This window comes from Anolis sagrei, chromosome X (assembly GCF_037176765.1).
Source record: "Anolis sagrei isolate rAnoSag1 chromosome X, rAnoSag1.mat, whole genome shotgun sequence".
Lineage (NCBI taxonomy): Eukaryota > Metazoa > Chordata > Lepidosauria > Squamata > Dactyloidae > Anolis > Anolis sagrei.
Window position 1 is genome coordinate 24424784 of NC_090034.1, and position 24128 is coordinate 24448911.

Below are 24128 nucleotides of genomic sequence, written 5' to 3' on the forward strand. Positions count from 1 at the left end.
ATGCGCAGCTGTTCGGAAACTTCTAGAATATTATAATGGAAATTTTTGGCAGACGCCCCGCCCACACTCCCCAATACTATAAATGCTCAAGGCGGGAGCCTCGGCTCAGTTCCGCAGCCGCTATCAGCAGCTATAGAACAAGCATGACCATCGCGGGAAGGAAGGGCGGAGATGTGCGAATTTCACAGACTATCACTCAAGGAAACGCAGTTACAGGTAAGCAACCTGCATTTCCCCTTCGTGTAGTCTGTGAAAGACGCACATAATGGGTGATTAGCAAGCTACTAACCTTCGGAGGTGGGGTCATGCGACACAGGAAAACAGCACCGCTCGGCCGAAGGCAGCATCCTTTCTCGCCCTGGCATCTAGCTTGTAATGAGCAGCGAACGTCGAAGGGTTGGACCAAGTCGCTGCCTTGCATATGTCATCAATCGGGATGCCCCTCAGGAAAGCTTGTAAAGTCGACACTGCTCTTGTGGAGAGTGCATGGATCTGCACTTCGCTAGCAGGTTAATCTGATGGTTGAGACGATCCATGAGGCAAGACGCTGGGAGGACACAGGTAACCCTAAGGAATCTTTGCGATATTTCAAAAATAGCCTCACTGACTTCCTGTGGGGAGCTGTCCTGCTGGTGTAGAAAGCTAGGGCACGTCTGACGTCCAGAGAGTGCAGGGTAGTTTCCAGCGGCGAAGAGGGATTTTGAAAAAAAGCCGGTAGAGAAATGTCCTATAATAAATGGAATTTTGAGACAACTTTCGGGAGGAATGTAATGTCCGGTCGGAGGGCCATCTTTTCTTTGTAGAACTGGAGGTATGGTGCATCAACTCTTAAGGCACAGATATCACTCACGCTCCTGGCTGATGTAATGGCCACGAGGAATGCCGTCTTCCACGGGAGATGTGACAGATCGCATGTGGCCATTGGCTCGAACTGAGGGTTGGAAAGTTGTGACAATACTAGCTCCAAGCTCCGGGCCGGAGGAGGGGGCATGACAGGCGGATGCAGGTTAGAGTATCCCTTAAGAAACAGTCGTATCATAGGGTCGTGGATGCATAATGGTCTTCCCGACTGTCTCCAATGCCAAGATAGAGCTGCTAGGTAGCATTTGATCGATGACAAGGACAGCCCTTTGTTCGACAGGTGCACTAGAAAGTCCAGAATAACCTCTGTCGGAGCTGTTAGAGGATCAACATTCAGTGGTCTAACATAGTCTAGAAAATGCGACCATTTATAACCATAGGCCTTCTTGGTCATAGATTTCTGTGCTGCTGCAATTATATGTTGCACCGCCTTTGAGAGTGGGGCTTGTGTCGGATTCTCCATGCTGTGAGCCGCAGGGAGGTCAGATCAGGGTGATGCACCTGGCCCTCTTGGATGGATAGAAGGTCTGGCCTGTCTCGCAGATGGAGATACTCGCCGCTCGAGGCCTTGAGGAGGGGAGCAAACCAATGCTGGCGTGGCCACCACGGTGCGATCAGTATGGTGTCTGTGTTGTCCTCGATCATCTTGGCCAGTACCCTGGGGATCAGCAGGATCGGAGGAAAAGCGTATAGCAGGCCCGGGGACCAGATAAATATGAATGCGTCCCCCATGCATCCCGGTACCGATCCGGGGCAAAGTCTGGCACAGAACGTGTCGCATTATCTGTTTATTGGTGACGCAAATAAATCCACTCTTGGTTTGCCCCAGTAGCGTGTTAGGAAACGGAACTCATCCTGGTGAAGTTGCCATTCGTGGGTCGATGTTCACGCCCAACTGAGAGCATCAGCAAGAGTGTTGTCCTTGCCTGGGAGGTGTAACGCCGTGATGTGGATCTTTCGGAGGATACACCACTCCCAGATTGCCGTAGACCGGCAGAGGAGGTCAGAAGAGTGCGTCCTGCCCTGCTTGTTTATGTAGCATTATGTGAGGAGTTGGACGGTGCACCCGCTGACCTGGGGCTCGAATGCACGTAGGGCTTTTTGGACCGCTAAGAGTTCGAGGTAATTGATATGGTGGATTGCCTCTTCTTGTGACCATCTGTCGTGTATTGTCAGGCTCTGGAGGTGCGCCCCCCATCCTTCTGTGGATGCGTCCATCGTGAGACAGCAAGACGGGCGAGGTTGTCTGAAGGGCATGCCCGCAAGAGCATGCTCTCTCTTCGTCCACCAACAGAGAGATGACAGTACCCGATGTGGGGGGTACAGCAGGACGTTTTGACTGTCGTGTTGAGGCTTCAACGCTCTGACGGACCAATGCTGTAGTGTGCGCATTTTTAGCCTTGCAAACATGATGACCGATGTTGTCGAGGCCATGTGTCCAAGCAGTGATTGGATGGCCCACGCAGTGGCTCTTCCGTGAACGCAAATGTCGTCTATGGCAGATTTGATGGCGTGGAAGCGGTCCTCTGGCAGGAAGGCCTTCTCTTCAGAATCTATGGTAGCGCCGATGAATTGGATGCGCCATGAAGGAGTCAAATTGGATTTCTCAAAGTTGATTATGAGGCCAAGGCTCTGCAAGAGAGACAGAGTATAGGTAAGGTCCGATTGAAGTTGAGATCTTGATTCTGAAGTGATCAACCAATCGTCCAGGTACGGGAAGATCGCTATCCCCCTCTGCCTCAAGTGTGCGGCCATGACCGCTATGCATTTTGTAAATACTCAAGGCGCTGTTGCAAGTCCGAACGGGAGTACGTTGAAAGAATACAGCTGGTTGCCTAATGCGAAACTGAGAAATCTGCGATGATCTGCCCTAATTGAAAAATGAAAGTATGCATCTCGGAGGTCGAGTGTTACAAACCACGACCCTGGTCTTAGGAGCGGAAGAATAGATGCTAGGGTTACCATGCGGAATTTGCGGGGCTTTATGAAGTAATTGACGTCTCTCAAATCCAGTATGGGACGGAGGCCCCCGTCCCTCTTTGAGATCAGAAAGTATCTCGAGAAGAAGCAATGACCAGCTTCCGCAAGATGGATCCTGGAGATAGCTCCCTTCTCTAGGAGGGTCGAGATTTCCTCGTGAAGTTGGGGGGAATATGGTGTAAATTTGATAACCCCTACCGGGGGGTAAGAGTCAAATTCTATGGCATATCCTCGCTCCACCCAAGAGTCTGTGGTTATCCTCCTCCAAGCGTGCACAAAAGGGGCCAATCGGTCCGGAAAGGTAGCTTGTGATAACTGGGGTAGGCAACTATTGCAGGATAAAGAACTGTCAAACAACAAACCTAGCTCAATGGAGCCAACTGTGGAACTTTGAACTTGTGAAACTTCTGAGATAGTTGGAGATTGGCTTCCAGCCCAAGGGCTAGAAGCGGCGCTTCTGGCGCTCAGACTGTTTACCTCCACCACGCTGCTGGTTCTTGTATGGCAGAGACGGTTTTCTGCTCGGTGCTGTTGGAGCAGCGGAGCGTTGACGTCCTCTGAATGTTGGAGGGCTGTAGCGCCTGCGGTGTTGTTGAAAACGATTCAGCCAGTACGGTCTGTGGTACTGTGACAGATAGGGAGAGAAACCATATCTATGAACTGTTTGTCTCATCTTTTGGGTATGTTCTAATTGCGAATCCGTCTCTGAATTAAAGAGGCCCGACTCATCCATTGGGAGGTCCTCTATCACTGTTCTGGCCCATTGGGACAGGCCGGAGGCCCTCAGCCATGCGTGGTGGTGTAAAGCCACTGCCGTTGCTAAAAGCTTGCCCGCTGCGTCCGCTGTATGTTTGGCTAGATCTTTCTGAAAGGAGGCCAGCGGTGACGCTTCTTGCTGGAAGGCTTTCGCCAGCATCTGCTCGTTTGGTGGGAGCATGTCCAAGTATCCAGCTACTTTGCCCCAGAGATAATCTTGGTAGCCTGCCATGTATGCCCCGTAGTGAGCCATTCTGGAGGCGAGGCATGCAGAAGCATAGATCTTCTTTCCTAAAGTCTCTAATTTCTTCCCTTCCTTTTCAGAGGGGGTAGTTTGAGACCTTTGGGAGGGGCGAGGCTGACTGACATCCACTACAATGGAGTTAGGCTTAGGTTGTTTGGCTAGCCACGGGGCCACGGAGAGGTCTACCTTGTATAGATTCTCTGCTCTCTTAGGTGTTGTGGGCACTGCTGATGGGGCCAAGCCTTCAGCCTTGCTGAGTTGTAACAGAAAAGGAAGGGAAGGCAGGATAGTTGATGGAGGGTCATGCTGTTTAGAAGAGGGGAACATCGGATCCTCCACTATCTTCGTTGGTTGTGGCACCGTCAGTTGCAGGGCCTTGGACAGCCTAATCATTAGGGCTGAGTCAGAGGAACCCGAGAGAAGGTTTGCGTCGGCTCCTGGTGTTGCGGCTGTCGGTGCCAAGCCGTTTGTTGGTGGAACCGAGAGTCCGGCAGCAGGTGGCGCTGTTGCAGCGCTGGGTTGGTCCGTCTGTTGCGCTGGTGTCGTGCCACATCTCAGAGGCTGAGTTACGGTTCCAAGTTGGGACGGAGCCGAAACTGAAGCTACTGGATGGGCGTTGTTTGCGTCAGGGGGCGTGGCTCCCGAGGGAGAGTGGGCGTGGTCGGCATACTGGCAGAAACCAACATGGTGGCAGCAGCCTCTCTCCATATGAGGCATAGCATACTTACATTGGGCACAGTCCCTGTAGTATCGGGAATGGTGGTGCTCCGGGGAATAATATTCTACATAGTAAGATCCCGTGGGGCTTTGGGATCGAGAATTCCAAGAGCTGATAGACGGGGACCTGCGCTGGTGCCGTGGCACATGGCGCGATCTGCGCTCCTGGGAACGGCCCCTGCCCTCGTCTCCCCTTTGAATTGCTGCCGTTGAGGGCGGATTCTGGGCTTGTTGGAGCAACCCCTGCGGGGTTAAGGAGCCTTCAGTGCCCTGAGTTAGCACAGGTAAGTAGCTCGGCAAGAGAGGCCCTATGGCCGCTGTCGGGGCGGCCAGGGGTGTGCCGCTTGGGCAAATACTCTCCGCGGGGGAGAGCGCTGGTGGGTCTAGCGCCATTTCTTCTGGTTGAGCGGTTTCAGCAGCCATTTGATGAATTTCCCCCAGCGGTTCTGAGGGGACAACTGAGGGGGGCTGGCCCGTGCCTTGCTGGGCTGCGCCTCTTGTGGAATGGGGACTCGGGGGTGAGCTGCCGCCGAGTTGTCCCTTCTTCTTCCCCTTTTTAAGCCCTTCCTCATGCTTATGGGATGCTTTCCCTTGCTTGGGAGGCTTGGGCTTCTTCGCGGGTCCCGGTTGGGAGCCATCTTCTACCTCCTGCCCGGGCGGGGATGTTTGAGAGGAGACTAGCTCCATATCTTGGCCCCTTGGAGAATTGGAGAGCACCTAGGGGGCCGGGCGCGCTCGGGACTAGGGCTCTTTCATAGAGAAGGGCTTTAAGCCTGGACTCTCTGTCCTTACGCGCCTGGGAGTAAACGCCAAGCACACTTGGCAGGATTGGGGCCGATGGGATTCCCCCAAGCAGAGCAAGCACATAGAGTGCCCGTCCGAATCGGGCACCTTGCCGCCACAGGAGCTGCATTTTTTAAAGAAGGAGGTGCTCATATTGAAAAGGAAACTGGCCTGAGAGTAGTCAAAAATCCGTGCTGTGGTCGTTGGGTAGGAGAGTATCGCTGGTCAATTAGAATTCCGAGTCAAAAACCAAGTCCGTCTGCTTAGAGAAAAAAACTCACTAGTAGAGAGGTTCCAAACGCTGCTGATCGCGGAAAAAGGAACTGAGCCGAGGCTCCCGCCTTGGGCATTTATAGTATTGGGGAGTGTGGGCGGGGCGTCCGCCAAAAGGTTTCCATTATAATATTCTAGAAGGTTCTCAACAGCTGCGCATGCGCAGAACAAAACCCATTATGTGCGTCTTTCACAGACTACACGAAGGGGAAATCATATCCTTCCCCATAGAGGCATCCCCAAGGAAAATGTTAAAAATTGAACAGTTGTGTTCGATAAGTATCAATAAAGCCAGATGTTTCATTTCCACTAAAATGGATTCTTTCATCAAGCTAAATGGCTTTAATTGCCTATTACAAACCAAGCTATGCCAAAATAAATTGTATTTCTACAAGGAGAGCTCATAAAAACATATACTATTGCTAGAAAAATAACATTCCTCCCCTATCCCCATCCCCTTTTATGCTCACAACAATGTTATGAAGCAAATTAGTCTGAACTATAATGGCTCACTTGTAATCCAACAAGCATAACTGAAATCTGAAACCCAGATTTGTAAAGTCTTCATCCCACACTGCCCCATGTTGTCTCTTAACAAAGACAGATGACAGTAATTTGTGAGATTACTCATTTCTTCAAAATTCCAGGTGTTTCTATCTTCAGTCATAATTTTTCCTTGAAAAAAGCAGGTAAGGGATTTAGAAAGTTTTACAGAACAGTCCAAGGGTACTGCATGAGGTTAGGAACTGATTTTAACATTTTCCTTGTTTTTATAATTATAGTATTTAAATCTATTTTAATGTTTACATTTTTAAAAATTGTATAGTTTTGAAGGCTGAGAGCCACTTTGGGTCCTGGTCCAGGAGAAAAGTGGAGTAATAACAAATATAAATAATAATCCATTCTGTTGTCATTGGGATGCTTTTGGGTGATATTTGTTACAGCTCATGGCTCTGACTTATGGTTATCCCATCACAGCATTCTTGGCAAGATTTGTTCAGAGGTGATTTGTCCCTGAGGCTCACCGAGGGCATCCAGAAAACTTCTGTGGCTGAGTGAGGATCTGAACCCTGTTCTCCCAGAGTGTTGATCCAAAAGTCAAACCATTACACCATGTAGACTCTCATTTTTAGTTAAAAATAACTACATTCTTCAGTTTGGGAAGGGCTTGAGGGAGTCGCAGTCATGAGTGATGACTTGTGTTCAAGTATGATTGTCTTCCAGAGGTAGAGTCTTAGTGGTGGATTGATAAATGATGGTGAAGACCTATTATGGATCCACGTGGTCTTGAGAGGGACAATATGACTCAAACAGACAGCTTTTTGCAATTTTTACCATGCAGAGGCAATCTTTTGGGTCTGGGGTTGTTCAGAGTGAAAAGAGTTGGGGACTGCACATGACTGATAGTTATATCTTCCTCATTTCTGGCTCATACTAAAGCTCAGGTCCATTAATACAAATATTCACCCACATGATGGGGTGGATATTTCTGCCCCTTCCTCCACACTGCAGACTTGTAATTTCTCCAAAGATTCAGACTTGTAATTTCTCCAAAGACTCAGAGGAGTGACTTAAGAAACTGCAAGTTGCTTCTGGTGTAAAAGAATTGGCAGTTTGCAAGGACATTGCCAAGGGGATGCCCAGAAGTTTGATGTTTTACCATCCTTGTGGGAGGGTTCTCTCATGTGCTCACATGGGGAGTTGGAGCTGACAGAGGGAGCTCAACCCGCTCTCCCGGGATTCGAACCACTGACCTGTCGATCAGTAGTCCTGCTGGCACAAAGGTTTAACTCACTGTGCCACCGGGGGCTCTACCAAAGATTGAATGATCTTTACAAAATGAGGAGGAAGAAGAGGAGGAGGAGGAGGAGGAGGAGGAGGAGGAGGAGAAGGATGATAGTGGTGATGATGATGATGGTGTAAACTATGGGATCTTTGTAACCCTTCACAATCCTTAGAGTCATACTGGTTGGAATGTATTGCAATTGAAGTCCAAAACCACCAGAGGCCTAAGTGCAGGCAACCCCCAGGTTACGAACAAGATAGGTTCTGTAGTTTGTTCTTAAGCTGAATTTGTATTTAAGTCAGATGTTTGTAACTTGAGGGGCTGTCTGTATTTTCCTTCTCAAAAATAGCGATCCTTGAATGCTAAGGAATACTTCCAAACAGAAAACAAATAGTCACAACTGTCTTGTCAAATGCATACTTTTTGTAGGGTTCGCCACTAAGTCTTGCCAAGAAAAGAAGAAAAGAACAGGAGACAAATCATGGCTCAGCTCACTACAGACAAAGCAAGCTCTGTCAGACAAAAGAATGAGGCATTGCCTTAGTTGGAGAAAAGGGTACTGGTTCCTGTATGGATTTAAAATGAAGCATAAACAGACCTCATATTGATAATTGCGAGACAAAGGCAGGCTGCCTTGTTATGCCATACATAAACACAACTAGCAAGACTAAATCACCAATTTCTCTTTTATCATGTGTAATTTTAAAATACAAGAATGGCAAATTGCCTCTCTTGTCATCTGAAATGATTGGATAAAAATGTTCTGTACTGACAAATTATACATTTTTCAAGACTATATTTTGACAACGATCCATTAGAGATACATTGTGTACCAGCAAGCATACCCATTTTATCGGAAATGCCAGGAGGCAAGCTTTGTAGCAATATGACACTCACCATCCACAGTCTGACCTTCTCGTTTCAGCATCTGGACAGCTCCGACATATTTCTTTAGCTGTACCTTCAGCACCTCGTTTTCTCTGCAAATAAAAAGGAAGTGAAGAACTAATTTTGTTTCTTCTCAAGAAAGGTATAAAAGGGAAGGAAATAGATGACAACGCACTCTGGAGCAAATTCTAATATAAAATATATATTTTTTAAAAACACACTTATGGAGGAATTGATGTATGGGAGTGACAATCACGGAGCTGAAATTCTGATTTGCAATAACGGATCCTGACAATTAAGAAATACAAATAAAGCACTCCTGAAGGATATCGATTTATTCACTGTTGAAAGATCAAAGACAGTGAGTCCAGTCCACTACCCTTCAAAACAGTCTATTCCATTGTTGAACAGCTCTAACATTTAATATATTTTTCTAATGTCTCAATAGAATCTCTTTTGTGGTAATTTGAATCCACTGGTTCAAGCTCTAATCTCTTCAGCAAGAAAATGTCTTCTTCATCTTTTACATAGCATCACTTCAAATAGTGGAAGTCCTCTTATGTTTTTTTCTCCTCCCAAATTCATTATTCTTTTTTTTCTTTGCTTGCTTTTCTTTTCCTTCTATTTATTTGTATTTCTCTTTTCCCAAATCTTTGTAATTTTATTGTATCTCTAAAAAAAATTGAATAAAAATTATACCAAAAAGGCAACAAAAGTGAAGATCCTGACAGAAAAATGAGCTCTAATAATATGCCTGAAGCACAACTAGTAGAGAGCCATGGCTATGATTCATATACAGAGCAACCAATACTATGTACAGAGCAAGCTGTGGACCTCCAGAGACAACCATAGGCTATTTTACCCTGGGCTTGTTGGAAAAAGTCCAAAAACACCTGGGAGATTAAAGATTGCCCACTTCTGATACACAGTTATTTCCCAGACACAGATTGAAGAGTTCAGAGTTTTGTAGAAATGCCTGAGTTTTGGGTGGAGAATACGCGCAAGGAAAAGTTGTTATGAACCTTCCCCAGCATCAATTCCTATGTCACACCATCCACTCCCCTACCTTGCCAAGGCCTGGATCTTCGCTTTGTAGAGCTCCTCTTGCTCTAAAACCTTCTTCTTCAGACTGTTGATTTCTTGACGCAGAATTGCAGAATGCTCCATTTCACCATCAAGGAGATTTCTCAAAGAACTGAGGAAAAGAGAGCATAGCTTTGTTGACACCAGGAATGTAGCCGGGGGGGGGGGGGGGGGGGCTTCAGCCCCCCCCCCCCCAAATTCTCATGGTTGTCCGTGACATGGCCTTACTGGACATTATTTAAACTGTTATGTTTATTCATATCATGATCTGATCACCATGCTCAATATATCCCATATGCATGGGGGTATCGGGGTAACGATACAAACGGTTTGCTAGGGTAGACCCTCTTTCACTCAGACTCAGCTCCCCCCGAATCAAAATCCTGGCTACGGGCCTGGTTGACACTAATCTGGCTCGTCTCATCTATACTCTCTAAGAAGAGCAGGGTAAAGAATACCATAATGGGATTGAAAGCCCTGGTAGGTTGCAGTCATAGAATCATAGAGTTGGAAGAGACCACATGGGCCTCCTGCCCAACCCATTCTGCCATGCACTTTACATGGAGTTGCCTTTGAAGATTGCCTGAAGTTTCAAGTAGTTCAATAGACGGCAGCCAGATTGCTCACCGGAGCGGCGTATAGGGAGCACACAACTTCCTGTTATGCCAGCTCCACTGGCTGCCAGTATGCTACCAAGCACAATGCAAAGTGCTAGCTTTAGCCTATAAAACTCTAAACAGCTCTGGCCCAGCTTAACTGTCCAAACGTATCTCCCTCTATGAGCCAATTTGAGCTTTAAAATCTGCTGGGGCCCTAATTCTCAGTCCCATCCCATTTGCAGATTGGTGGGGTCAAGATACAGGGCCTTCTCGGTGGTGGCCCCTCAGCTGTGGAACTCCCTCCCCAGAGACATCAGATCGGCCTCCTCCCTCCTGGTCTTTCATAAAAAAGTTAATTCTGGCTGCAGAAGCAGGCCATTGGTGAGTAGAAATTAAAATGCAATAGATTCCCATTGAACCAATGTAAGAAGTAATCAGGATGACGATTTGGGACTGGTTATATGGTTGCATACTTTGACTGGTTTTAATATAAATTTATATATTTATTGATTTTAATGGTTATTGTGTTATGTATTGTTTGATTTTTGTATAATTGTGGCATTGAATATTTGCCAAAATTGGAAGCGGCTATGAGTCCCCCTCGAGGTGAGAAGGGCGGGGTAGAAATAAAGTAAATAAACAAATAAAATGCATTTACTTATGTGCAGGGCATTTTCTAGATCTGTGATGGATGTGGATATCGTCACATAACAATGGGGTATGCTAAAACTCAGGGTGAAATGTTTTAGGGTAGTGTGAACTGTATGGTCCTTCAGATGTTGAACTGCAATTCCCATTATTCCTCACCACTGGAGATGTTGGTTAGGGCTCTGGGGAGTTGCAATACAATGGTCAAACAATTTAAACTAATTTTAGATGAATCAGCTGAACTTGCCCTGGGAGATGAGTAACTGTTCTTGGGGAATCATTTGTACTTCTTCCCTTTTGGAAAGCAAGGAGCAGACAATGCCCCTTTAAGATTTAGCAGGGACTCTGGTAGACTGGTTCAGGGTCACCCAGTGCCCTTCTTAACCAACCAAAAACTTGAAATCAGGTCTTTTCAACTCCACGCCAACTGTTTTAATATGCCGCCATTCTGAATTCTTTTTTTACCTGTTCTGCTCTTCCAGTTCATGTTTTCTGTTCATCATGGCTATGCTTGCTTGCCGAAGTTCACCTGAAAAAAAGCAAAAGAAAGAAAAAATATATTATTCTTTTTGAGTCAGCACTTAAGCTACCAAATGCCGAAGACACTTATCTCCATGGCTTATATCAAGCATGTGGATTGTGTCCAATAAACAGTCACTCTGCCCCAACGTATTTTACTAAAGACTAAATACAGTTAAATCCATTTTGATACCATCTGACAATTTTCTCTACAGAACCTGAGAAACAAGAGCAGAAGATGTGCTCAAGAAACATACTGAATGGGTCTCCACAGGAATCAGAGGCAAGTTGCTAAAGTATAACCCACTGCTAGCCAAAGCTTAGAAAAGGCTAGTTTTTAACCATCTCTTGAGAATGAGCTATAAAGATAAGTGATTTGTCAGTACCCGCCCAGCAACACACAGATTCAGGAAATTGTCTCAGATAATTGGATAAGTGTTGGATCTTATTTTCAACTAATTTGAGTTTTCTTTCTATGCACAAAATATGGAATGCATTACTCTGGTCCACATTATTTACCTACAATCTTCTGGAGGATTCTGGGAATTAAAATCCAAAGAAGAATCTTTCCCATGCTATGCTAAGGCTCCCTACTGCTCCCATCTTGCTCTGAAATTGCTGGTGAAAATTATTTTCACGTTGTTGCTGTTGTTGCTCTGAAATGGTTTGCGACATACGAGAATCCTAACTCAATTCTATTACTCCTTTCCACCCAGTGCCAGGGATGCTGTCCTGGTCTTGTACCAGTGTGTCTGTCATCAGTGATGAACTGGATGAGAGCTAACAAGTTGAAATTAAATCCAGACAAGACAGAGGTACTCCTGGTCAGTCTGAAGGCGGACCAGGGTGCAGGGTTACAGCCTGTGTTGGATGAGGTCACACTGCCCTTGACGACACAGGTTCGCAGTCTGGGGGTGTTCCTGGACTCATTGCTGATCCTGGAACCACAGCTGAGGGGCCACCACCATGGCCAGGTCTGAGACGCCAGACCTGGCCATGGTAGTCCACACTTTAGTCACATACCGCTTGGATTACTGCAACACTCTCTATGTGGGGCTGCCTTTGAAGATGGTTTGGAAGCTTCAACTGGTATAGAGATCAGCAGCCAGATTACTAACTGGAGCTCCATACAGGGAGCAGACAACTCCCATATTGCGGCAGCTCCACTGGCTGTTGGTCTGCTTACAGGCTAGATAAAGTGCTGGCCTTTAAAGCCCTAAACAGTTCTAGCCCAGGCTACTTGGAGGACCACATCTCCTCTTATAGACCTACTTGGACACTGCCGTCAGCGGAGGAGGCCTACTCTCGGTCCCACCCCTGTCTCAAGTTCAGTTGGTGGGAACGAGAGAGATGGCCTTCTCCGCAATCACCCCTCACCTCTGGAATGCCCTCCCTAAAGAGGTAAAAATGGTCCCTTCACTCCTCTCCTTCAAAAAACAATTCAAGACCTATTTGTGCACTTTAGCATATGGAGAGGAGGAGGACTAGGGAATGACAGTCAGCTACTTTGCCTTTGGTCAGATATTTCCATTGTCCTTTAGCCTTGGCGAGTCGGCCTGGTGCTGTGAGGTATTATAGCAATTGCCAACCTTGAATTTTTAAAATATTTCTAAAAAATTTAATGAACTTTCAGGAGCTTGTTAAACTAAGGTTCATGTTTTTATGGTTGAAATAATTTTATTATGTAACTGTTAGTGTGATTTTAGGTTGTATTTATGATTGGTTGTTTGATGTCTATTGGTGTTGAGATTGGGTGGGTTGTTAATTGCATTCTACTTTTGTGGCGAGGCATTAAATGCTTACCTCTATATGTTTTTAGTGTGCTGTAATCCACCCTGAGTCCTTTAGGGAAATATGGCTAAATATAAATTATTATTATTATTATTATTATTATTATTATTATTATTAGGTGAAGCTATTATGTGCAGAAAGAGTTGGCCTTTACTTTCCTCAACATCCAAACTACTACACTATGCCCCATTTGCATATACAGCCATGTAATGGAAATGGAGTGAGCACACAGGTTGCCCGTTCCGTCACTTCTAGGTAAGAAGCTAAATGGCACACCTGGGGCCCTTCCACACACCCCTATATCCCAGAATATCAAGGCAGAAAATTCCACATTATCTGAGTGTGGACTCAGATAATCCAGTTCAAAGCAGATAATGTGGGATTTTCTGCCTTGATATTCTGGGATATTAGACTTTGTGGAAGGGCCCCTGGAAGAATTAAAACCATGTAACAGTGATCTCACCAAGTTGCTCACAAAGCATTGCAAAGCCTCCACTGAGCAGATTATTTCAACTAAATCACATCATGTTATTAAAATGGGGCCATTTATATTAATAAACAAAACAAAGAAGCTGTTGTGCTTCTGAAGAACTGAAGTTCTCTAAGATGCATTAAGAATTGCATCCAAATGTGGAGGGAAGAGATGCTTTCAAGAGTTGACATGAAAAGGAACGAGTAGAACAAAGTTCGCTTCTAACCTACATATGTCACAACCACTGTCTTCAAAAACACTACTGTTAAAAACCACCCGTTGCCATGGGTCTCACAGCTTTTCTTATCATAGCGTACTCATATTTTACACCTGCTACACATTTACAGAGTTTGGTTGCTATGCAACATGCTGGTAGCCTCACTTTTAAAAGCCATTCTCAAGCAATTAAAGGGTGAAAGTTGTCCATTAAAAAGCAATACTTGCAAAAATGTTAGACTCACACAGTTTCCTCTACAGATTTCCATTAACGAGGTAAACAATTTCATTCTGGATGACATCAAACCAGATCTGTATGCTTGGGCACATATTAGCAGATCCAATTTGCAGAGTTCTTAACATCATCCGAGATTTTACTTTGTTGAAGACCCCGCTGGCCCTCCTCTCTATCTTTACATGCTTTGACAGTATGGATGGGTGCTTGCTCTTTAAAGTACTCAGGGAAATGGACTTTGGACTTAGTTTTGTTACAGTTCTCCAACACATTCACAAACATACAAAAGCAACTGTTCTAGTTAATGCCAGAGTCTTAGATCCTTTTAAAACTACTGGTATCTCCTCTTCTTTTTTCCTCTAACAATTGAGCCCCTAGCAAATCTAAGCTGGAACATATCTGGCATAACTGGATTGACTATGCATGGACACAATCATAACACTGCCTCATTTGCAGACAATTTCTCTTTTTTCTTAATAATTTTTATTGTGGGTTTTAACAGTATTTTTTTAAAAAGGAAAGAAAGACTTTAAGAAAAAGAGAAAAAAGAAAAAAAATAGTGTTGATCTTCCCAATCTTCATCTTTGTGGTTGTTTACTGTTCCTTCTAATGTTATTTATCAATTTTCCACCTGTTGTTTTGGAGTGGTCTGTTATTGTTCTTTATTTATTGTTCTTTATTTATCAATTTTCCACCTGTTGTTTTGGAGTGGTCTGTTATTGTTCTTTTTCTTACTATTATTGTTGTTATCTACCAGCAGATGTTCTTTATATCTTCAAATTAATTTTAATCACTTTCATATAATCTATAACTAATGTCCAATCCAATGTTTTTAAGTATCTGCCTTGTGTTTTTGCTACTAAAAATGTCAATTTGTCCATACTCATAATATCCAGTATTTTGGCTATCTATAGATCTGTAGAGGGTATTTCCTTCTGTTTCCACATTCTCGCATACACGATCCTCGTCGCCATCACCAGGTGATAAAATATTTTGTATTTACTTATGTCCCAATCCATATTAATAATTCCTAATAGAAAGTGTTCCGATTTGAACTGAATTTTTGTCTTTAATTTTTTTTGCAAGCTTCATGAATCTCTTTCCAATAGCACTTCGTCCTTTCACAGAACCACCACATATGTAAAAAATTCCCCTCTTGTTGCCCACATTTCCAACAGTTATTACTCATGTGTTTATTAAATTTAGATAATGTTTAGGTGTTATGTACCATTTCTCTAACAAGCCACCCCAAAACATTCCTTATCTCAAAACTATCAGTTTTGGTCTATATTCTGCTTGCCAGGTTAACTTTAACAAATCCCCCATGATGTGTTTAGATGTATGCACACAAAATGACAATCTATAGATTTAAAGCTCTGTTTGTCTCTGTTACACCTACTTAGAGAACTGTAACAATGATTAAAGACCTCCATCAAGTCATCCACACACTCACAATCCCATCACCTCACCTCTGGAATGAAAAATGAAATCCTAGTACCTAAAACTTTCCCTCTTTAGTCACATAGTCCCAGTCAACATTTTGTAATCATCAGAGATTTTTTTCGTACAAGAGAAGCTCCAGCAGTAAACAGGAAGAAGACAAATGTCCCATCTTCAAATTAAGAAAAAAGAGGATGCAAACAATGGCCATCCAATCAGACTGACATCAATACCAGGAAAGATTCTAGAGAAGATCATTAAGAAGATAATCTGTAAGAACTTAAAAAGGAACGACTTTCTCACTAAAACTCAAAAACAAGTCATGCCAAACAAACTTTATCTCTTTTTTGATACAGTTATAATCTTGGAAGGTAAAGTGGATATAGCATATCTCAATTTGAGTAAGGTCTTTGACAAGGTTCACCATGATGTTCTCACAAAGAAGTATGTCATGAAAATTAGGGTGCACATGAGATTTGATGGCGCATTGGATTCTACTGCAGACTTGAAAAACATAGCTGATCATGCCGTAGTACTGCTCCTCTAAAGTAGTCTCACTGTGTTGGTGTCTTCTATGCAGCTTACAAATGCTACTCCACAGAAAATGCTACATAGTGGTGCTCAGCAATTTGGCCCAGAGTTTGAGGACTAGTTATTTATATGACGCTGTTAGAGCCCTGTTCGGAAATTTCACTGAATGGCTCACATGTATTAAGTTATTCAACATTCAACTGTGAACACTATTCCACTAATTGCTCTGGACTGTGAAACCTTGTCATCAGAAAAAGCAACATAGTGAAAGAGCACCTGCCTGTCATTCTGTAAAGGTAAAGATAAAGGTTTCCCCTTGACATGAAGTCTAGTCGAGTCTGACTGGGGGGTGGTGCTCATCTCCATTTCGAAGCTGAAGAGTCAGCGTTGGTCCACAGAAACCTCCTAGGTCATGTGGCCAGCATGACTACATGGAGCACCATTACCTTCCACCCGGGGAGGTACCTATAGATCTACTCACACTTGCATGTTTTCAAACTGCTAGGTTGGCAGAAGCTGAGGCTAGCAACAGGGGCTCACCCCGTCTGCGGATTTGAACTGCCGACCTTCCAGTCAGCAAGTTCAGTCGCTCAGCGGTTTAACCCGCTGTGCCACCACAGCCCCGATATTCTGTAGATGCAGCCAAAAAATGTTTTTGAATTACACTCTACATTACATTTCTTCAACTGACACTAAAAACTTCCTATAATAGAACACAAACTTCGTTCAAAATAAATACTCTTTGACATTCTATTCTTCTATCCCAATGTTGATTCTTAATCCTTTAGTTCCTTTTGTCTGTTGACATTTGTTTCCTTTCCTTGTTACTCACTAAATTGCTTGTTAAACCCTGTAAACATTCACTATACTTTTACCTATACTTTTACGTATACTTTTACCACCTGTACACAAACTAACAAAATGTTCAATACCGGTCCAAACACATCTCCCCCTATGAACCAGGACAGATATTAAGATCTTCTGGGGAGGCCTTGCTCTCGGTCCCACCTCCTTCACAGGTGCAGCTGTTGGGGAAAGAGAAAGGGCCTTCTTAGTGGTGGCCCCTCGGCTGTGGAACTCCCTAGTGATGCACGATTAGCCTCCTCCCTCCTGACATTGCGAAAACAAGTAAAATCCTGGCTTTGGAACCAGGCGTTTGGAGACTAGCTACAATGCAATAGACAGCTGGAAATGGTAGGTTACTCACCTGTAACCATGTTTCTTCGAGTGGGCCTCTGTGAATCCACACTTATGGAGAATTTGCGCCTGTGCAGGTCCCAACGGAAAACTTCCCAAGTTGAAGCTTTTAAGTTTTGGCAGTAACTCTTCCCAGCCGCCCGCAGGGCATAAAAGGCGCCGCACGCGCGCGCTCCGCCATTCCTTACGCCGCATAGCAAGGAATAGGGGGAGGTTTGCAAGAGGGGACGGCAGGGCGGGTTAGTGTGGATTCACAGAGGCCCACTCGAAGAAACATGCTTACAGGTGAGTAACCTACCATTTTTCTTCGTGGCCTCTGTGAATGCACACTTATGGTGGGAAGCAAACCGACACCAATTGAAGGACCAAACTATGTTTATTAAAACACATCGAAGTCTTGCATAAGCACATGCATACATCAACGTGTTGCATAAGCACATATACAACCAGATATAAATTGAATAAAGACCTTATTGTCAAGTCAGGAAGCCTAGTGGTTCCAGTTTCGTAATGTAGGCAATTGGAATGAAAACCTGAGAACACTCAATAAGCCAAGGAGGTGGCAACAAAAGAGCAATGAAGCAGAGATAATGCGAATATCCAGTACATGTAAGCACAGTAATGTACATTACAGGCATATCATATTAAAAAGAACGTTACATAGGAATACAACAAAACCAACTCTCTTGAATAAGCGAGAGGGGAAAGAGGGTGTCATGAACAGTTTTCATAGCACCGTAACCGTCGGTGCATTCAAGAAGAAAAAAATCCCCAGGGAACCCGAGTGACCATATTCAAAGGGGACAAGTTGACAGGATTGCTCGACCGAAGGCGGTCTTTCATCAAGACCGGGTGTCCAGCCGATAATGGGAAATGAAAGTCATTGGATTGGACCAAATGGCCGCGTTACAAATCGAGTCCAACGGGATCCCCTGTAGGAATGCTGTTGTGGCTGCCATGGCTCTGGTCGACCTCGATTGGGCCGACGACGGAGGAGGCTTACGAGCAAGTTCGTAACAGAGTTCAATCGTCGAGGCAATTCACAGGGAAAGCTGCTGCGAGGAGAGTGGTAACCCCAATTTATCTGATGCATAGGCAACGAAAAGTCTAGGGGTCTTTCGTAGGGCAGCAGTCCTTTGTCTATAAAAAGCAATGCCCTACGAACATCGAGGGAATGAAGTCTCTTTTCTGCTGGAGAAGATGGGCTTTGGAAAAAAGCCAGCAGGACTATGTCCTCATTGACATGAAAGGAAGACACCACTTTCGGCAGAAAAGTGATGTCAGTTCTCAGCACCACCCGGTCGGCATGGAAAAGCAGGTAAGGCTCGTCGACCCTTAATGCTGTTAACTCGGATGGTCTACGGGCCGACGTGATAGCTACCAGGAAGGAGACCTTCCATGAAAGTAGCCGAAGATCTGTTGTGGCCAAAGGCTTGAAGGGTGGGCCTGTCAGCTGGGAAAGGACGAGGTCGAGGCTCCATCCCGGCGTCGATGGATGAACTGGCGGGTTAAGATGATTGTAGCCTCTCAGAAAGGTCTTGATGAGATGGTTGCCGAAGAGTGAGGGGGAACCCAGTCTCTAGAAGTACCAGATTGCAGCGACATAAGACTTTAAGGAGGCCAGCATGAGTTTCTGGCTCGCCAGGGAGAGAAGAAAGTCCAAAATCGTCGGTACCGACGGTGGAAACTCTGGTATAGCTCAATCTCAAAGGAATTCTCGGAGGCGCCCAATGCGGGATGCATACGCTCTCGATGTCGAAGGCTTGTGGGCCACCTCAAGGATCGACCGGAGTTCGGGGCAGAAGGACCGTAGAACGTTATCCTCCATGCTGCCAGATGTAGGGATGAAATGTCTGGATGTAGAAGAAGGCCGTTCTCTCTCGATAAGAGATCTGGGCGAGGTGGTAGTCTGATCACCCGAGAGTTGGAGAGTCTCAGGAGCACGGGAAACCACACTTTTCTCGGCCATTCCGGTGCAATGAGGATGCAGTTGACCCGAGACATCTCGATTCTCTCGATCACCCGGAGCAAGAGAGGGATCGGTGGGAAGATGTACAGGAATTGTGTTGACCACTCCAACATGAATGCGTCTCCTAGACACCCCGGAACAGCATCTTGAGGCAGGCGGGCCTTGAAGAGGGGAAGCTGACAATTGTCCGGAGAGGTGAAGAGGTCGACTGAGGGAAGACCCCATACATCGAACAGGGCATGGTGCTCCGTCGGGTCGAGCATCCACTCGTGGGACGTTGACGTCGAACAACTTAGGGAGTTGGCCTGGTTGTTCAGATGACCTGGAAGGTGAAGTGCCGAGGGAAACATTGCATGTTGGTTGCACCACTCCCACAGTGCCACGGACAGCTTCAGAAGCTTTCTCGAGCCGGTGCCCCCTTGCTTGTTGATATAATACAGGGGTCCCCAAACTACGGCCCGCGGGCCACTTCCGTTATCCGTCAGGCCTGATGGACAGCGTGAGCCAGCCAAGGGAGGCCGCTCCGCGTGGTCTACTCGTGAGTAAAGCACCTCGCGAGGTGCTTTACTCACAAGTAGGCCGCGCGCGCCAGCCAAGGGAGGCTGCTCCGCGTGGTCTACTCGCAAGTAGGCCGCACGGGCCTGCTCCCCCCTTGGCAGGCTCATGCTATCCGTCAGGCCTGATGGACAGCGTGAGTCAGCCAAGGGAGGCTGCCCCGGCGCTACATGCAGTCATGCTGGCCACATAACCTTGGAGGTGTCTATGGACAACGCCGGCTCTTCGACTTAGAAATGTAGATGAGCACCACAGAGTCAGACACGACTGGACTTCATGTCAGAGGAAAACCTTTAACCAGGAAAATTGTGGAAGATCCAGGGTGGGAGAAAGAACTCATGTCTGTTGGAGGTAGGTATGAATGTTTCAATTGGCCACCTTGATTGCCATTTCATAGCCTGACAGTTTTTAGGGAGAATCCTTTGTTGAGAGATGATTAGCTGGCCCTGATTCTTTCTTGTCTGGATTTCCCCTGTGTTTGAGTGTTGTTCTTTATTTACAGTTATAATTTTAGAGTTTTTTAAATACTGGTAGCCAGATTTTTGGTCAGACTAGAAATAGAAAGATTTCCCATTCTCTGCTCCTGGAATTACTGCCTAGAGAGGGCTAGAAAGAACCCCCTCTAAGGGCCCTTCCACACAGCAAAATAAGATATGTGCAATGTGCAGAGGAATTTTTTAATTGATTTTTTTTAAAAAAAAACTATAGTCCGGCCCTCCATCGGTCTGAGGGACAGTAAACTGGCCCCCGGTTTAAAAAGTTTGAGGACCCCTGATATAATACATGGCCACCATGTTGTCTGTCTGGATTTGGACCACCTGTCCTGTTAGGAGGGGGAGGAAAGCTTTGAGAGCTTTGAAAATGGCTAACAACTCCAGATAGTTTATGTGGTGTGATTGCTCTTTTGGGGACCACACGTCTTGTATGGAGAAGTGACCTGTGTGGGCGCCCCAGGCAAACGTCGACAAGTCGGTTGTGAGAACGGCTGATAGCTGTCTCGCATGGAAGGGCAGGCTATGCAAACGTTTTGGTGACTCATCCACCACCTCAGGGAGCGTCGAACTGTGGCTGGCATAGACAGGACCTTTGTTTTGGGATCTCGACAAGAGTCGAAGTTGTCGAGGCACCAACGTTGTATGGGGGGCATCTTGAGCCTGGCAAAAGGCGTGACCATCACTGTCAACGCAATGTGCCCCAAGAGAACTTGGACTTGGTGAGCTCTGAGTTTGGTGGAAAGCAGGCATCGCGTGATCTCGCGCTGAAGGTCCTGAAATCTGACCGCTGGGAGGGACACCTTCTCTTTTGTGGAATCGAAGTCGACGCCAATAAATTTTATCGATGTCGTTGGTGTGAGGTGGGATTTTTCGGCATTCAACTGGAGACCGAGTTCCCGCAGCAGTTGGAGGGTGAAGGCGATCGGATCTCGGAGGAGGTCGGAAGATTTTGAGGCCAGCAGCCAGTCGTCCAGGTAAGGAAAGATGCGGATCTTTTTCCTTCTCAGGTACGCGGCAACAACGGACATGCATTTGGTAAATGTTCTGGGAGCCGTCCCAAGGCTGAACGGGAGGACGGTAAACGAAAAAGTCTTTTCTCCTATCTTGAAAGAGAGGAACCTCCTGTGTCCTTCTTGAATGGGCAAGTGGAAATATGCGTCTTTTAAGTCTATTGATGCGAAAAAGTCGCCTCGATGAAGCATGGGGATAATTGACGATACCGTCACCATTCTGAACTTGGCTGGTTGAATAAATTTGTTCAGTGCCCTGAGGTCGAGGATCGGTCGAAGAGAGCCGTCCGGCTTTGGTACCGTGAAGTATCTTGAAAAGAAGGCACGACTGTCTAAACGAGACCGAAATCTTTGGATCGCCCCTTTCGCCAACGAGGAGTCGACTTCTGCCAAAATCGTGGGAGATGGGTCGGTTCGGACAATGACCCCGGTTGGAGGTAAGTCTTTGAACTGCAACGCATAACCGTCTCGAACAATCTTTAGCACCCATGCATCTGACGTAATGTGGTGCCAGGCATGGATGAAATTTCTGAGACGGTCTCCAAACTTGGCAGGACTTTCGATTGTGGTGGTGAGGGTGGTGGTTTGGTGGTAAACGACTGAGAGCGAGGTGGGCATGGCAAAAGTAGCGGACACGGATCTGGTATCATCGGGGAAAACATCAAACCCGACGCCTTGAGTTGCCATTGGTCTGTTTGATGAGACCGGGACCTCTGGGGTTGTTGTGTTCAACGTTGTTGTTGTTGTTGCAGCTGAGCTTGACCGAGGTCGATGGTGGAGTGGCGGAAGCCACAGAGCTCGACGTGGATGGACGCCTCGCCGATACCGTCTGTGTTGTGAGAGTACAGGGTTGTTTGGCTTGGTGAGGTCTTCTCGACATCGTAGAAGCCACCGAGGCCAGTCTCGGTGGCAGGGAAGTCGAAGATGTCAAAGAAGCAGACGGCGGCTGAGACATCGCAGCTGTTGACGTAGACGGCTGAGGGGCTAAAGTCTGTTTGTAAAGCAACACCTTCAGCCAAGCTGCTCTATTTTTTCTTGATTGTGCCGTGAGGGCCTGGCAGTGTCGATAAGTCTAAGTATTGTGGCCCTCGCCGAGGCACCGGAGGCACTTTGAGTGCTTGTCTGAATCAGGCAGTTTCCTAGAGCATTGAACGCAATGCTTGAATCTAGTAATTGACATAATAGGGATTTCCGAGCGGGACGTGCAGTGTAAAAAACAGGAATGGCGGAGCGCGCGCGCGGGGCGCCTTTTATGCTCTGCGGGCGGCTGGGCGGAGTTACCGCCAAAACTTAAAAGTTTCAACTTGGGAAGTTTTCCGTTGGGACCTGCGCAGGCGCAGATTCTCCGTAAGTGTGCATTCACAGAGGCCACGAAGAAAAATCAATGTGACTGTAACTTGAATGGCTCATGGACTCTGATTACAGACTTTGGGCTTGTTTTAATTGCTGTTTTAAATCCTGTTTTAATTGTATTTATATGTGATTGTTTTATGTGTAATTATTTACTGTTTAATGTATTTAGAATTTCTTATGTTTATGTTTTGATGAGGCATCTAATTGTGCCCAGGTGTAAACCTGAGTACCTCCTTGGGGGTGAGACAGGGCGGGATAGAAATACGGTAAATAAATAAATAAATAAATAAATGAAAATGAAAGAAATGTATTTTAAGTACACAATTAACAAGCAGCTCACAAATTAGTATACCACAATTGTGTCACAAATTATGCACTCAAAAGGACGTCCTTGTCAGGAATTTTCCTCCAATTCAATTCCATGGTTAAATCAGCTTTCAGCATTGCAGAAAATGAGGTTAAGTATCACCCACTAAAAATATCTATTATAAAACGTTTAATAAAGTTGACCAGCAACACACACAGCCAATGAATGCAAAAGCAATTGCTCCCCCTGCTGATGTCCAAAATGTTAACACGTTATTGAATTGCTGTTTCTGAATAACACTGTCAAGCAATTTATAACACTCATCAGAAGATACGGTACTTTTTTCTTCCACACTTTCACTAGACTACCAACTGCCACTACATCTTCTTTTTTAAAATGTTCTGGCAAAGCAAACAGAACACTTCAGATTTTACAGCCTTTTGCCAAGCCATACAATCAACTTCATTACATATACATCTTTGGTAGAGATATTAACAATATAAATGTGGACATAGTTATCTAAATCTGATGGCTAGTGTCAGCTACAGTAGAACACAATAGAGGGGCTGCGGTTAGCATACTGGGTTAAACCGCCAGCTGGAGAAAATCTTGCTGACCAGAAGGTTGGCAGTTCAAGCCGCAGGTCAGGGTGAACTTCTGCCGTCAGCCCTAGCTTCTGCTTACCTAGCAGTTCAAAAACAGAAATGTGAATAGTTCAATAGGTACAGCTTTGGTGGGAAGGTAAAAGGCACCAATGAAGACATGCTGGTAACTCAATCAGGAAGGTGTCTATGAACAACAGGCTCTTTGCCATGGAAAAATGGAACAACAACACTACCCCATGACTGGAGTCAAACACAGCCTCCAGATGCCGTAGATGAAAAAGAGGGAAGTATTGCATTTGTCTATGTACTGTCTCTGTCTTTGTTGTTAACTGTATAATGGCATGCCATATATGTATTCTGTAATCCCTTGGGGAGATAGGGTGGAATACAAATAAAGTATATTATTATTATTATTATTATTATTATTATTATGTCAGTAGGACTATGATAAGTCAACATTTATGTAAGTTTCATGATCTAAGAACTAGAATCAATTACTGCATGAAGATATTTAAAAACTGATCTATTCCAAATGTTTCTGGCGGTTTACATTTAGGGTGAAAAACAAAAAGAGTAACTCCTAGATCAAAATAAAACACTTAGTTTCTAAGAAAATACAAAAAAAAGTTGCTTTCACTTAAAACAACAGGTTAGTCTGAGACAACAAAAAGGATCAGAGAAAAGTGGTCAAATTTTACTACATTTTTAAAAGGATGTTTGACAAAACAAAGCAAAGACACCACAATGTTTGGTGCCTGGATGTTAAATACATATATATCTTTATCTTGGAGTTGATGACATATGCTGGTCTGAATT

General features: G+C 45.3%; 1 protein-coding gene across 3 annotated transcripts in view; it reads right to left on the bottom strand.

Annotated features, from left to right (window-relative positions):
- SNX29 (sorting nexin 29) overlaps positions 1 to 24128 on the bottom strand; it is a 114554-nt gene that overhangs the window by 59689 nt on the left and 30737 nt on the right. For all 3 annotated transcript variants that reach the window (XM_060786343.2, XM_060786342.2, XM_060786344.2), the window contains 3 exons: positions 11084 to 11147; positions 9355 to 9483; positions 8298 to 8380 (listed from right to left, as the gene is read on the bottom strand). In XM_060786343.2, the coding sequence (XP_060642326.2) occupies positions 8298 to 8380; positions 9355 to 9483; positions 11084 to 11147 (276 nt within the window). The remainder of the gene's footprint in view (positions 1 to 8297; positions 8381 to 9354; positions 9484 to 11083; positions 11148 to 24128) is intronic.